The sequence below is a fragment of the Hyperolius riggenbachi genome, chromosome 2 (genome assembly GCF_040937935.1).
Source record: "Hyperolius riggenbachi isolate aHypRig1 chromosome 2, aHypRig1.pri, whole genome shotgun sequence".
Classification (NCBI taxonomy): domain Eukaryota; kingdom Metazoa; phylum Chordata; class Amphibia; order Anura; family Hyperoliidae; genus Hyperolius; species Hyperolius riggenbachi.
Window position 1 is genome coordinate 340,939,347 of NC_090647.1, and position 16,477 is coordinate 340,955,823.

At 45.4% G+C, this 16,477-nt stretch overlaps 1 protein-coding gene across 4 annotated transcripts in view; it reads left to right on the top strand.

Moving 5' to 3' along the window:
• Nucleotides 1–13,395: 13,395 nt before the first annotated feature.
• The window catches only part of NAV1 (neuron navigator 1), a 220,471-nt gene continuing 217,389 nt past the window's right edge, over nucleotides 13,396–16,477 (top strand). For all 4 annotated transcript variants that reach the window (XR_011026325.1, XM_068269461.1, XM_068269462.1 and 1 more), the window contains exon 1: nucleotides 13,396–14,532. Coding sequence is in view for 3 of the 4 variants with exons in the window: in XM_068269461.1 (XP_068125562.1) it covers nucleotides 14,022–14,532 (511 nt within the window). In the remaining variant the exon portion in view is untranslated. The remainder of the gene's footprint in view (nucleotides 14,533–16,477) is intronic.

The window sequence follows — 16,477 nt, forward strand, 5'->3', positions numbered from 1 at the left end:
GCTCGGCCGTGCTTCTGCGCAGGCACGAGCTATCTTCTGTCTACGCAGTGCAGCCACGCTCACATACAGGAGCATAGCTGCAAGCTTTCAGAGGGTCCCAGTGAAAAGCAGTGGTCTAGAGGAAGGTGTTGGAAGCCTCTGGAGGATCTGAAGGCCTCCCGCTATGGAGGCAAGTATTTAATTTTTCACTCCATAAAGTTAGTTTTTTTTTAACCCTTTAGCAGCCACATTAGGGAAAACTCAATATGCACTGCAGGGCCACATTTTTTCCATCCCCCCAGTGTGCTTTCCCCAGCCTGTATGGCCATGCAGATTGGGCGTAGGGAACCCTTTCATGTTTATTTGTTCTGGGTATTGGAGCGGCTCTTCTCTTCCTCTTGCGCTGCCATGCAGACATCGTCTTCTGGGTCCCGATCACATAATGTGATCAGAATAGCACCACCTCAGGTGGAGGAAGATGGGTGGTGGAAGAGACTCAATCAACAGATGGTGTAGGTAAACGCTCGTACTAAATGGATGAGTTCAAATTGGCCAAATTAATATTGAAGGTATGTACCAGGCTTAAAGCAGGGGTCCCCAAACTTCATCGGTCAAGGGCCTGGTCAACATACTTCAGACTGTTTGGGGGCCAAAACATTGCCGGAGGAGAACTCCCAGCAAAGAACGTCCTTGTGCACCAGACAGTGAAGCATACCCAATCGACAACCTGACGTCCAATAGGACAGCTGTGTCCCCTGATGCAGGATTGGATTGGAAGCCAGCAAATGACTGCTTGCTGGCTTCTACAGTATGTGGATGGGTGGTGCCAGCACTGATATTCTATATGCGGGGCGCTGATGTTTAGAGGTGCAGTGGGCCACATCTATAAGTTATATATTTTGTGTTTGTGGGGCCAGTGAAAAAGCCTCGGGGGGGGGGGGGGGGGGGACATTCGGCCCGTGGGCCATAGTTTGAGGACCACTGACTTAGAGGAAACATCAACCAAACTAAAAAAAAAAACGCTTTACTCATCTGGGGCTTTCTCCAGCCCCTTGCAGCCGACTGTCCCACTGTCCCACGCTGACCTCGAGGTCGTCCCACGTCCCCGAGGTTGTCCCTACTGTGCCTGCGTGAAGCGCCACTGTCAATCAAGCCCACTTTGTCCGCGGCTGCACCGTGCAGAGAGCCCGGGAGGGCGGCGGAGAGCTGAACAGTCAACGTGGGACAGTTGGCTGCAAGGGGCTGGAGAAAGCCCCAGGTGAGTAAAGTGTTTTTTTTTAGTTTGGCTGATGATTCCTTTAAGTTGGCTGCCTTGAACTTTTTATCCCAGTAGGTGGATTGATGACTTCAAGGATTTTATATAGGCTAATTCACATGTCCATAGTTGTACAGTTAGTATTATTTCCCTACCTGTCTCTTCTTATTCTACACTACACTACCAGATAAGAACAGGCTTACAGTCACAATCTAATTTGTTAACCGGAGACTACATGTAGTTCCATTGTCAATAACTTGCACCCATTTTCCATGCAGCACTTTAAAATTGACTGATTATTCTTTAACGTCAATTCATCAAGGCTGTTCGATAAACAAAAAAAAAGTCAGGAAAATACCGCATTCAGTTTTTAGACTTTTGTGCGCTAATTCATCAATATTTTCACAGGTGCGGTAGAAGTTTGGTAATTTCCGGAAGCCCTGTTGTCGGTAACAGCAGAAGAGTGTAAGTTGTCTCTGGGCTGTTACATCTGTTCTCCATGCAGAGACAGCATTACAATAGTAAGAGGCATCCTGACATCCCTTTAGATGTACATGCTTTGCTATACTGCCTCTGCTTGCTCTGAATCTCTCTATTAGTCTTTCTTAACATTTTATTTCTTTGCCACAGCTTAGATAAACTTCCAAGAAACTTTAAACATGCCCTGCTTAGAGAATTTCCCCACTAGCTACTCTGCATTTTCAAACAGGACCAGAAGAGGTTAAACTTCCAAAGGGAGGCAGGGGAAGCGCCTTTTGTTCTAGCTCTCTCTGCTCGCTGCCTGGGGGGTAGAAAAGCAGGACCTGCCGGAGAAGGCTTCGGGTCCATTCAAAATCACTTACCTATTGGCTTCCGCTACTGTCAGTCAAAGGTAATCGTCTCTGCTTCTGTGAGTTTTGTGAGTCCCACACTGATTTCGACAGAGGATAATTGGTGGTTATTATCCAGGGCTTTATCACATGTTGTAACCTTGATGAATTGACATTTACTGACATTTGTTGAGGTGTTTACTGCACAAGTCGGTAATTTACCTCACTGCTCGGTAAGTTCAGCTTGCCATGCGGTAACAGCCTTGATGAATTGACACTTTCCTAAGTGATCGGTAAAATCAGTGTTTTCAGCATTACCAAATGCAGTAATGCTTGGTGAATTGACGCCTTTGTCTCTGCCCTAGTAAAAACTGCTAGAGGCAAAAAAAAAAGTCCCCAGCCTTGTCAGCAGCTGGTACACTGGGCATGTATTGTCAGACCAATATTCACAATACAGCTACCTGCACTTGTTTTCAGGAGAATCTAGCGTATGCAAGACCTGTCGTACTTAAAAGGGTGCCACCATATTTCCCTCACGGAAGCCATCGGTTGGCTGTAATGTATTCTATTTGTAACTTAAAAAAACTGCTAATGTTGGTTGCCAGCAAGACAATGGATGCATTATATACAAATATCCATATATCAAGAAACTATTTCAGTGTGCCACTGCCAACAGTGAACTGAGGTCAAGAATGCAGAGACTGGCTGAATCATTTACATCAAAACACAGAATCTCCAGGATTGGAGACTTTGGTCAAAAACATGTTTTTGCAATTGTTAATATGAGCATGTAATTTTATTCTGTAAGGCAGTTATTGTCAAGTCTAAGATTTAGACTTTTTTTACAGAGACGCATTACGCTGGACAAACACTATGGGCTCAATTATGGTAGCCATGTGAGGTTAAGTAAATAGTGGTCGGGAAAATACCTCATTCGTTATTTTTTGTTTGTTTGTTTAATTCTTGTACATTTTTCTGCCTTCCGATCATTCGGAAAACAGTGAGGTATTTTCCCGACTGCTTGTGGGAGTGGAAGGTGGAAGGAGGAGTAAAAAAGTATAGTCCGATCCCCCCGTCCTATACAGCTAGTGCTACAGCTAGACTACTGTTTACCCTACCGGGGACGTGGCTTGATGACGTCATCAAGCCGTGTCCCCGGTATGGTGAACAGTATCCCGGAGCTGTACGGAGGAGCAGGAGGGTGCGCGATCAACGCAGGAGAGAGCCATGACGGTGAGTAGTACTGCAATGCCCATCTCACAGAGCTGCACAGGGATCAAGTGGCGGTGTCCGGGGTTGGGGGGTATTTGGACAGACATAGAGATCGGGATTGTTGGGGGTGGGGGGGGAGGGGCAGCTCCAAGCACTTTTTATTATGTTACCTATATACTAGCTGTATAGGAGGGGGTCTGACTCTATATACTAGCTATATACGGGGGGATCTGACTATATACAGTGGGGAATCTGACTATATACGGGGGGGGGGGGGAATCTGACTATATACTAACTATATACGGGGGGGGGGATCTGACTATATACGGGGGGATCTGACTATATACTAACTATATACAGGGGGATCTGGCTATATATACTAGCTAAATACTGGGGGATCTGGCTATATATACTAACAATATAAATGGGGGGATCTGGATATATATTTAGTATAGACTGGGGGCAACTTTTCCAGGCTACCTATTCTGGGGGTTACTATTCCAGGCTACCTATAATGGGGCAACTTTTCCAGGCTACCTATAATGAGGGCAACTATTCCAGGCTACCTATACTGGGGGCAACCATACTACGCTGCCTATATGTCCGGGGTTGGGGGGTATTTGGACAGACATAGAGATCGGGATTGTTGGGGGTGGGGGGGGAGGGGCAGCTCCAAGCACTTTTTATTATGTTACCTATATACTAGCTGTATAGGAGGGGGTCTGACTCTATATACTAGCTATATACGGGGGGATCTGACTATATACAGTGGGGAATCTGACTATATACGGGGGGGGGGAATCTGACTATATACTAACTATATACGGGGGGGGGGGATCTGACTATATACGGGGGGATCTGACTATATACTAACTATATACAGGGGGATCTGGCTATATATACTAGCTAAATACTGGGGGATCTGGCTATATATACTAACAATATAAATGGGGGGATCTGAATATATATTTAGTATAGACTGGGGGCAACTTTTCCAGGCTACCTATTCTGGGGGTTACTATTCCAGGCTACCTATAATGGGGCAACTTTTCCAGGCTACCTATAATGAGGGCAACTATTCCAGGCTACCTATACTGGGGGCAACCATACTACGCTGCCTATACTGGGGGTCAAGTATTCTAGGCTACCTATCCTGGGGGCAACTATTCCACTCTACCCATATGGGGGGCACCTATACCTGGCATTACCTGCCGTGGCTCAGCAGGCCACACCCACTCCTTTCTGTTTTTTTGGGGGTGGTGGTGGTTTCATTTAATACCCAGCACCCGGTGTCAAATGCCCTAGGTAGGGCTGCTCAAATCCGGATCCAGGAGAAACCCGGATAGTTGCTATCCGGATATCTGTAACCAGGAAGAAAAAGAAAACATCCGAGCACCTTCCGACCTTTACTTTATTGCATTGCTTGTATCATCGTGGGTTACATACCAAGAGTGTGTTTACCTATTGGTTCATGCTGGTGGTGGTGAGTTGGAGGTGGGGCTGTCGGGCATCAGTTGGGGCTTGCGACGGCCGTTTCGCGTCCTTACAGACGCTTGGTCACGCTGCGCTCCACTAACTGAGGCGGACCGCGAACATCCGGTATATGCGGAGACAAACCCCGCCTCTTCCGGGTGTCGCGTCCGCCAATGTGAAGACTTAGGAGAGGTTGCCTAGTTACGAGATGCGCGCCGCTCCGCCAGAGGACTACCATGTCCAGAAGGCAGCGCGAATGGGAGGCGGAGAGGGAGCAATGTATCTCAACCTCTCTCCACCAATGCGCAGCAAAGAAAGCCGCAAACTCCACCCCATGGGCGCTGACAATATATGTCCCGCATAAATTTTAGCAGGTCATGCTGGCACGGTATAGGGTAATCTACCTTTATATGTCCCCGAATTGCGTAGCGAGACGCATCTTACAAGGCAAGTCTCTCAGTAGCGTGTGAAAGTGACATAGTGAAAAAACACCATTGTGTAATTAAAAACACGCACTATCTGGGGATTTTCAGACCTAACTGCAGCCAACAAAGTTAATTAAGCTACTGTATATGCATGATTAGGTATATATATTCTGCATACACCTCAGCTCACATGGAATATGTGCGCCGATATGGACTAGCTGCCAGAGGTAAGTGAAACAGTAAAAAATTCACGTAGGAAAAGGGGCACCGTATTAAAAAATTCAGATCCAACACACCAGCACGCATACTAGCGGTATGGGAGACAACAAAATATGCATTTGTCTCAAGTCTCATAAAATATGCATTATATCGTGACATCACATGACATTGTCAATTAAGGATCTAGCATGCAGGCTAATTCTATCTTGTCATTGAGGCCTGCTGGTCCCATGGCTTCGGTCCGCAATATTATACATGTCTCTCTTCTGAGGAGTAATTTTTCCCTATCTCCCCCTCTTCTGGGGGCCTCAGCTCTCTCTAAAATTGCAAACTTCAGCCCATGACTATTGCCCCCATGTGCCTCCTTCATATGGGAGACCAATCTGGTACAACTCTTCCCAGCTTTGATTACACTAATGTGTTCTCCAATCCGTTTCTTGACCGGTCTTGTTGTCTGCCCTATATAGTATCTTTTGCACGGACAGAATAACACATAGACCACATAGTCTGTTTGACAAGTATAGAGCCCTTTGACTCGAAATTCGCCCCCCCCCCCCTACATCAATAACCTTCTGTGTAACTATTCTGGGGCAATATTTGCAATACCCACACCTGAAGTTTCCTTTCGTGGCACAATGATTGAGCCAAGTAAATGGTTTGGGCGACACAAACTCGCTTTTTGTTAAATACTTGCCCAGGGTCGGGGCCCTTCTAAACGCCACACTAGGGGGTTTCTCTACTTTCCCCACCAATTCTGGATCCTGCTGGATCAATTCCCAATGTTTAAAGATGCTCTCTCTGATCTTATTCGCCATTGGACTGTAGTCGAACAAGAAGACCAGCTTATTATCTTTCTTCTCCTCTACTGTCTTCCCCTTTAACAAAGTGGCTCCGTCCTTTTCGGCAGCCTGACTCTTTGCTCTTATCAACAACTGTGGGTCATACCCTCTCTTAACGAATCTGGCAGTCAATTCTGTCGACTGTTCATCAAAAGTCGAGCGCGACTGATTGTTCCTCCTTAGGCGTAAATACTGGCCATACGGGATAGCCTCCACTACATGTTTAGGATGAAAACTTTTTGCATGGAGGACGGAATTCGTCGCGGTCGGTTTCCGATACCCTTCACTGGTCAGTCTGTCATCTACCACTTTGAGTCTGAGATCCAGGTATACCACTTCCTCCCCTATCATTTCAGAGGTGAACTGCATGTTTATTTGGTTATTATTCAAATACTTCACAAAGTCCTCAAATTCAGCTTGAGTACCGGACCACACCACCAGGACGTCGTCCACGTACCTGGACCACCGTCTGATGCGCCTCCGCAAAGGATTTAAATCCGAGTGCACAGCAGTTTCTTCCCATGCCCCCAGAAATAGGTTCGCAAAGGAGCACGCCACTGGGGTCCCTATAGCCGTCCCCGCAACCTGTTGGTACCATCGGCCGTCAAACATAAACGCATTGTGTGTCAACAAAAATGTAAGCATTCGCAAATGAATTCAATGTATTCTTCATCCTTGTTGGTGCGTTGTAAAAAACTCTTGACAGCCTGTACCCCCAGGTCTTGGGGAATCCTGCTATACAGACTGACCACGTCTATAGTGGCCAGTCTGTCTCCAGGGACCCAAGTGGCGCGCTCCACCATCTGCAACACCTCCAGGGTGTCCCTCAAGTAAGAGGGCACCCCTGCAAGTAGGGGGCGAAGGAGGTGGTCCAGGTACCTGGACAATCTCTGTGAGAGACCCACAGCCAGAAACTATGGGACGCCCCGGTGGTGCGGCCATGGACTTGTGGATTTTTGGGATGTGGTACCACACTGGCCGTCTGGGGTAAGCCGGAACAAGGTCTCCCACCAATTTCCTTGGAAGGAACCCCTTCGCGGCCCCGTCATTCAGCAGTGCCTTTAGGCCCGACTGGTATTGGTTGGTTGGATCACATGGCAGCGGACAATAAGTGTTTCTGTCATTTAATTGCCTCTCGGCTTCCGTTTTATATTGTTTAACTGACATTATAACTAGATTCCCACCCTTGTCCGCGTTTCTTTTGATCAACCTATCATTCTTCCTCAACCAGTCAAGTGCCTTTTTTTCCCGGACACTCAAGTTAGGGGCTACTTGTTCGTAAATTTGAGCTTTCATATCCTTCAATACTGCATCAAAAAATAATCTACACTAGACCCTGGATTTGCTGGGAAGGGTTGTACCGACCATGCTCTAAAAGTCCGGGTTTCCCCCAGGGCAAATTCCCCTGTGGTCAGGGTACTAGGCCAATCCATTCTCCCTCCTTCCTCCCAAAGTTCATTCAGTAGAATTTCTACCTCCTCATCCGTGGGTTCCCACTGCACTAATGGGCCTGAGCCCAAACTGCCAGTGGCAATTCCCTGTGTCATTTGAGGAGGATATTGCGTTACACCCTCAATCGCCTGACTGGTGTCCCCCAGAGAAAACTCCGGCTCGCCAGTCCTTGTAGCTGCTGTCATTGGGTGTTCGCCATGATTGTGAGTTGATGCGTTTTCTGGATTATCCATTACATTGCTCCATTTGTCGAACTTTTGGCAGATGACCAGTTTACGGACAGACTTGTAGAGATCAATAGTAAAAGACACAATGTCGAACTCCTGCGTCGGGCAATAATTCAGTCCTCGGCTCAAAAGAGATATACAGGCTTCAGGAATTGGTTCCCCAGAAATATTTACTACTTGTAGTGATTCTTGTTGCTTATTGGTCGCTATGCTGTGGCCTTTCGTTTCTTCTTGGGTTGTTTGGCATCTTTGATCCCCTCCCAATGTACTTATGTATGTGTTATTCTGTCCGTGCAAAAGATACTATTTAGGGCAGACAACAAGACCGCTCAAGAAACGGATTGGAGAACACATTAGTGTAATCAAAGCTGGGAAGAGTTGTACCAGATTGGTCTCCCATATGAAGGAGGCACATGGGGGCAATAGTCATGGTCTGAAGTTTGCAATTTTAGAGAGAGCTGAGGCCCCCAGAAGAGGGGGAGATAGGGAAAAATTACTCCTCAGAAGAGAGACATGTATAATATTGCGGACCGAAGCCATGGGACCAGCAGGCCTCAATGACAAGATAGAATTAGCCTGCATGCTAGATCCTTAATTGACAATGTCATGTGATGTCACGATATAATGCATATTTTATGAGACTTGAGACAAATGCATATTTTGTTGTCTCCCATACCGCTAGTATGCGTGCTGGTGTGTTGGATCTGGATTTTTTAATACGGTGCCCCTTTTCCTACGTGAATTTTTTTACTGTTTCACTTACCTCTGGCAACTAGTCCATATCGGCGCACATATTCTATGTGAGCTGAGGTGTATACAGAATATATATACCTAATCATGCATATACAGTAGCTTAATTTTGTTGGCTGCAGTTAGGTCTGAAAATCCCCAGATAGTGCGTGTTTTTAATTACACAATGGTGTTTTTTCACTATGTCACTTTCACACGCTACTGAGAGACTTGCCTTGTAAGATGCGTCTCGCTACGCAATTCGGGGACATATAAAGGTAGATTACCCTATACCGTGCCAGCATGACCTGCTAAAATTTATGCGGGACATATATTGTCAGCGCCCATGGGGTGGAGTTTGCGGCTTTCTTTGCTGCGCATTGATGGAGAGAGGTTGAGATACATTTCTCCCTCTCCGCCTCCCATTCGAGCTGTCTTCTGGACATGGTAGTCCTCTGGCGGAGCGGTGCGCATCCCGTAACTAGGCAACCTCTCCTAAGTCTTCACATTGGCGGACGCGACCCCCGGAAGAGGCAGGGTTTGTCTCCCCATATATCGGATGTTCGCGGTCCGCCTCAGTTACTGGAGCGCAGCGTGACCAAGCGTCTGTAAGGACGCGAAACGGCCGTCGCAAGCCCCAACTGATGCCAGACACCCCCACCTCCAACTCACCACCACCAGCATGAACCAATAGGTGAACACACTCTTGGTATGTAACCCACGATGATACAAGCAATGCAATAAAGTAAAGGTCGGAAGGTGCCTGGATGTTTTCTTTTTCTTCCTGGTTACAGCTGCAATTTCTCTTTCAATCCTGGATCCGATGTGCACACGCTCAAGCAAGCAAGGCATCAAGGGTTAACGGAGGAAGGGTGAGATAGAACTTGTTTACCTTGTGATCATTTACGTTTTTCTGCATGTAGTGATTTATATATGGGGAGTGCCACTCTATAAGCACTTTATCTACATTGTAAAAAGCTATCCGGATATCTCCCAGTAAACCTGTGCAGGGTGGGCGGGGGTGTCAAGTTTATCTGTCTGACGTCTTCTTCATCCGTCCCTGGCGCCGCCCACGATGCAGTCCACGCGTATCACGTGACTACAAACACTTCCTCCTTCAACCTGTGGACCACATCGTGGGAGGCGCCAGGGACGGACGAAGAAGACGTCAGACAGGTAAGCTTGACCTCCCCGCCCAGGTTTACTGGGAATAGCAACTATCCGGGTTTCTCCCAGATCCGGATTTGAGCAGCCCTAGCCCTAGGTAATACCTGTCTTAGCTATACTGGATACACTTATACCTGTCTTAGCAATGCTAGGGACACTTACACCAGTCTTAGCTATAGCCTTAGGGCCTGTTTCCACTTGCACGAAAACCTGGCCAAATCCGCAGAGTTTCCCCGCAGGCAAATCGCGCGGTGAAACTCTGCCATAGGGAGTAATGGAGCTGCCGGCCGAATCGCTTGCACTAGCGATTCGGCCAGCATTTCCATCTGAATCTGTGCGAATCCCATAGCCGTGCATGTCATGGATCATGGGATTCGTCGGCGTAACAGCAGATCCGGAAGTGCCGCCACGCGTCTCGCAGACGCGTGTGACTGCAGTGGAAACGGGCCCTATATCACAGAAATGCATTTACCGCGTGGTAGAGGTAGGTCTAATTACGTGAGGTAAAAGACATGCAAACATGCACCTTATTTCACTTCAGAATTCAAGTGTGAGGTATTTTACCACTAAATACAGCATATTTTTAGTCGAAAATTACCACATAAATTACCTCATAAAATTACATTAATAAAATTTTACTTAAACTACCAATTCAAAAGTTGATTTTCCTCATGAGATAAATCAAATTCCATGAGGTAATTATCTACTAAACGCTACCAGAATTGAGCCCAATACAATCATATTCTAATGATGCGTAGACATGAGCCCGTTAGCAGTGCAGTGCAGCAGAATCCTTCAGATTAAGGCGAGGCATGCTATGCATTACCGGAAGACTTGTAGTACAGCATACTTTTCATGCACTGTATGCTTCACTGAATGAGTCACTAATGCATGATGCACCCTTTCCCCTCCATTGAGATCCTGCTTCTACAGGATACACAACGCCGGAGTGTAAAACTAGCCATAGCTTATTAAAATGACATGCTTGAAAGTCTAAAGCCTCATACACATGAGGCACAAATGTCTGCAGTTGCAAGCAGACAAGAGACCAAAAAAAAAAAAAAAAAGCAGTGACAGTTCGTCGCCAGGTCCCGCTGTGCGGCAGCTGTACACACGTTGCACAGAGGGACAGAGATGCAGAGGAAGCTGTCGCAGAAAATTTCGTCCCCCCGCTGGAAGCTCCCTTCTGGCTGTGAGTAGCTAGTCCGCACATACACACGCAGTACGCGTGGCGGACTAGCGACAGTTGCGGAGACAGAAGTTGCCGGTGACTGAACTTTTCAATCGCACGGCAAATGCTCTCTCCGGCGACAGTTCGGGGTGCGCGCCTCATACACACGGGGCAACTATTGCCCAGACATGTGCGTGCCACGTGTTTGTGGCAACAGTTGTGCCCCTTGTGTATGAGCCTTTAGGCAGTGTTCAGTTATCTATGCAAACCCCACATGCGATTTTCCACAGTCTGGTACCATGATGTTATTGGGTTTAGCCCAGGGCTGTGGAGTCAAAGCATTTTTGGTACATGGAATTGGAGGTTGCAGAAACTGAGGAGTCGGATGATTTTTGTACCCACTCCATAGCCCTGCAAGGGCTGCAGTGTTAGAACCGAGGAGTCAGAGTAATTTTGGATGCCTGCAGTCGGTGGTTTCATAAACTGCGGAGTCGGATGATTTTTGTACCATCTCCACAGCCCTGGTTTTGTCCTTTGATATTTGCCTCTGTCATTTTATGCTTGTGTGGGCGTTATAAGAGGTTTTGGATTGCCTACCAATGAAGTTAATTTACATGAGAATGTATCTCATTAATTTCAAATATGGATGTGATTTTTGCAAAACAGATGCTATTTTTTTATTGCATTTCCACTGACATTAAGGGCTCGATTCACAAAGCGGTGCTAACGCAGTTAGAGACTTTAGGCGTGATAACCATTTTTATCATGCCTAAACTCAGTTTAGGCATGATAAGTTTAGGCATGATAAGTTTAGGCATGCTAAGTTTAGATAAGTTTAGATCGCAAGCAAAGTCCCGCACGCAAAGCAGTGCCATTAAACTCTATGCAAAGTGCACCAGACTTTGCTAGTGCAAAACTTTTGATCAGCTGTGCACTGCGGTGCTAACCCAGTTGGTGCTTAAACTTATCACACCTAAAAACGTATCACACCTAAACTTATCATGCCTAAACTTATCATGCCTAAACTTATCACACCTAAACTTATCATGCCTAAACAGAGTTTAGGCGTGATAAAGGGCTTTTCACCAGGGTGCTAACAGTTAGCACCGCTTTGTGAATCAGGCCCCAAATGTGAATTGCACACAGAAAACAAGGCATACAGTTCAGCACAATTAAAAAACATAGAAAAACATCAAAACGCATTAGGAAAAAAGTGAGTAAAATGCGATGCCACTGAAATAATTACATATGCAACAAACATAAAATCGCAATTCCTTTGCGGTGACGTCGTACGCAAATACAGCCAAGTGTGAACAAGCCTTATTTTGACAAGTGATGGCAACCTCTCTAGTTATCACATCCAACTTGATACATCTAATAACTTGTTATCTTTATTATTAACACAATTTATGAAGTTCTTTGTACAGTGCATGTGGTCCTATTGTGTATTGTTTTGGTACATGGTTTCTTATTCAGTAAAGAATTTGTATATTTTAAAAGAATGTTTCTAAATATATGAATATATTCATGCTTCAGCCAACCTCTTTGGCCTGTAATATATTTTACATTCATTTGAATGGGCAGTGCTTAAAAGATGAGAGCTGCAGCCACTGTTAAACGTTGTGTGAACTGGCCCCTTATTTACATAGCATATTTGTGAACTGGCCCCTTATTTACATAGCATATTTGTGAACTGGCCTTTATTTACATAGCATATTTGTTACAGCAGATCTTCACATTAATAATATAAATGTACCCGTACACTTTATATTAAAAAACACATTCTAGAATACAGTGGATGTTTCATGACAGAAATATGGGTGCTTCTATAGTTAGACCTTTCAATTCCCTGCCTGTCTCTTCTCATTCTACACTGCCAGTGAGTCAGTTACCTAGGCTGAGCATGCAGTCAGTGAAGTCAGAAGTCCCGACCTACATGGTTGTTCCAGACCACTGACTCATAGTGAAACCACAGGATGAGTATGACATCCCAAGGGGATGTTAAGGGGACATCCCAACTATGTTAAAAAGAAAGAGAGAAAAAAGTCTCAGATACCATAATTCTAGAATTCCAGGCTCACTCTGTGGCATGGAACGGACACAAGGACATGTGCTTATTAATGTCTGATCTTGCCTATGCAGATGAGCGCGCCAAGCCTCCTTATCTATTCTAGTAGCCGGACCTCTAAATTGAGTAATAGGCTTTTCCAGGACTGCTCAAGTTCATCTATGCCTTCTACTCAATCACTTATCCTTTCCCCCATCTACTATCCCCCTTTCCAGCTGGCATCTTCCACCTCCTTCTCTCGCTTCTTCTCCTGGTCCGGCGGCGTGTCCCTCCTCCTTGTGTATGTCTCTCCCTCCTCCTCCCCTCCTGTCTCTTCCTCTCTCCTCCTCCCTGATCCCCCTCCCTCTCTCAGCATCCTCGGGGAGGTAGAGGAAGCAGAAAGCAGAGGGAGTGCCCTGCTCTCCAGCACCGTTACAATCAAAGAGGGGGTGTAGGACCTCCGGCTGGGGTCGGCATTCAGCGGGTGTCACCAGCAGTGGAGCCGTTACCGCATGGACCTTCTTCTTCATTCCCATGTCCTTTTCTGCATTAGTGAATGGCTTTATTCCATCTTCTCCCTCTGACGTTTTCTGCACGCTACATGTAATCACGCTCTCTCTCTCCGTCTGTCCTAGATTCGCTTTTAATGCTAATTTCATCTCATCTTCCCGCATGCACCTTTTCCCCTCCACTGCTCTGTGATCTTTCATTCATCCGTATAACCACGACCTCCACCCCATCTCGTTCTCCTTGCCAGAGGCTCCTTGACTCAGTTATTTCTCTTCTTGTCCTTTTGTCTATGTCCTTTCTCCTATAACACTGCACCTTTGCAGCTTGTCTTCTGTTATCTTATTACCATTATTTTCCATTTCATTCATCCCCTTATTGTTTGCACCTTTATTTTGCCTCATTGTCTAATTACTGCTCTACTGCTTGTGGACATACATGTAGATATATGCCTCTGTTATAACCTTACCTCCTCCCCTACTCCCTTTTGCTCCAGGGAGGGGAGGTGTGATGATGCAGAGGAAGGTGAAGCCCCCCTCAGGGGTGGGACCAGGCCGCTCTGCGGAGTTGCGTGTTTTTCGTGGCCCTAATACCACAGTCCATGAGTCTCGCCTACCTGGAGCACCACTTAGACGTCAGCGTTCTCTTACTAATTTGTCTGTATTAACGGATGCTGAGAAGAAACTTCGTCTTTGTGGACCAGACTGGTGCGATGATCTGTCAGCCGTCACTCCAGCGAGGAACCTTACTACAGCCCCAGCATCTCCTGCTATGTCCAGAGCTCTGTCTCGCTCAGAACATTCGCTTCTTCAACCAAGGACACCTAGCCGCATTCCACGTGGTCCTTATGCTGAAGTTAAGCCTCTTAGTAAAGCTACAGACTCAAACTCTGGTGATCCTTCCGCAGAAGATACCGCAAAAGAATCTTCGGATGACAAGAAGACCTTCCTTAAGGTGGACCCTGAGTTAGTAGTGACTGTTTTAGGTGATTTGGAGCAGCTACTCTTCAGCCAGATGTTGGGTAAGAAATGTTACATTTTTGAGTCACTGAAATCAGGAACACCTTAAATGATCTAGCATGAGATTAGGATGTCATGGGCAGGTCACCATCAATGGGGGCATATGTAGTACACCATTACTGGGCTCAAAGTTAAACCCAAAATTTGCCTTCTAGGAATTCTAGAGGTCTGACATGGAACCCACACATTTTTTTATGGACTCTGATTTGATTGGGACCAAACTGTTGAAAGCAAATCCGTAAATTGCTAGCACTATTGGTACTTAAGGTTGCATTGTTGGCTAACCTTTAGATCTCAAGGCTTGACAAGATTTTAATGATATGAATTGGACTTACTTTTATGTTTTTGATCAAAAGATCTGTATGTAAAAAATGGTGGTCCCTGGCATGTTGCCTCTTACCCACTTTAATCCAGAGACTAACTTGTTAACAAAATCCATATAAATATCTGTTAGGTTGGCCACCAGTTCTGGACCTGTGCAGTTATGTGACATACTGCCTTGTGGGAGCAAATTACTGTACTGCTCAAACCTAATAATATACATCTTCTAGGATTTCAGTACACTTTTAATAAAGCTGAGCTTTTTGTAAGGTTGAGTAGCAAACATGTTATTTGTATGCAGAGTAGAGTGGTAACCTATACAGAGGTAGATATGGCTTTACACTGTGGGCATGTCAGTGTTTTATGCTGGTAGCCACAGGCAGTTTCTGGTGTTTTTTGTCATCCTGTGAGGTTATTGGTACAGTATAAGCTTGAACTTGTAACATGTTTTCTTTAAAGTTTATCCTCTAGCTCTGTGTGTTATAAACACTAATGCCTGCGTAAGCAATGTCTGCCATTGCCTTAACTCATAAAAGACCACTATCACAAATTGATTGTAAAATACATGTAAACACATACATAATTTAGTGTAAATTACTTTTTTCCTTTGATACACTCACTTACATTAGGTAGTAAGATCTGACAGATCTGACTGTCTTTGGACTTGTCCATCTCCTCATGGTGGGTCATCAGTGTTTCCTTTATACTTTCCAAAAACACTCCCTAGAAAGGATCTATGCAAAGATGCTGGTCAGCCTCCCTACTTACCTGCACACTAAGTGGACCGATCAACTGCTATTCGGTAAGTACTATTGAAAATGGAGGAAAACCATGAGCATCCCCCATGGATTCTCATGGATGGACTAGTCCAAAACTAGATTGGTCAGATCTTAACCACCTATGTAAGTGACAACGACATAGAAAATAAGTATTTTATGGTGCAGTTTACTCTGGAACAAAATGTACATTTTATATGTACTATAAATTTTGCAATTGTTGGCAATAGTGGTCCTTTAGCTAGAAGTTCAGGTCATATGATTATTGTAGTTGCCAGTAACACTATTACACCATTTGGAAATTTCTTTACAGTCGTTATGAAAATGTACCTGAGGCGAACCTCAGGTCAAAAATCACATACGTATCTTAAAAAGTGGGATGCCTTTGAATCCTCCAGAGCTTTCCCCCGCTGTCATTAGGTTCACCGTTGCTGAGCGTGGCCCCCCAATGGAGTTAAAGGTTGCAACCGCACGCCTCTTCAAGCACAAGTGCGGCCATAATGCACCTGATGAGGAGTGCGGTCCTGCATTGTGCAGAAGGGTCCTTGGCATCCAGAGAACAATGTAGGAATCCTCTTCTTATTTTTTTTTTTTTGTAACAAAGTTTTTATGAGCTTCAAAAATAGAAACAACAAAATACAGCATCAATATTAGGAAAAGACAAATAGTGCATATAGTTTTAAGTAGTAGAACACTGACTAATGTCCATAAGCAATAGTATACATCAAATAGGATGCCTCTGGAGTAAAAGTAAACGACAAATATACAGGAAGGAGCCAAGTCAACCTTGCAAGTGGAAAGGAAGACAACATTAACCAAAAAATGTTCCAGAAACAGAAGCAGTCAGTCC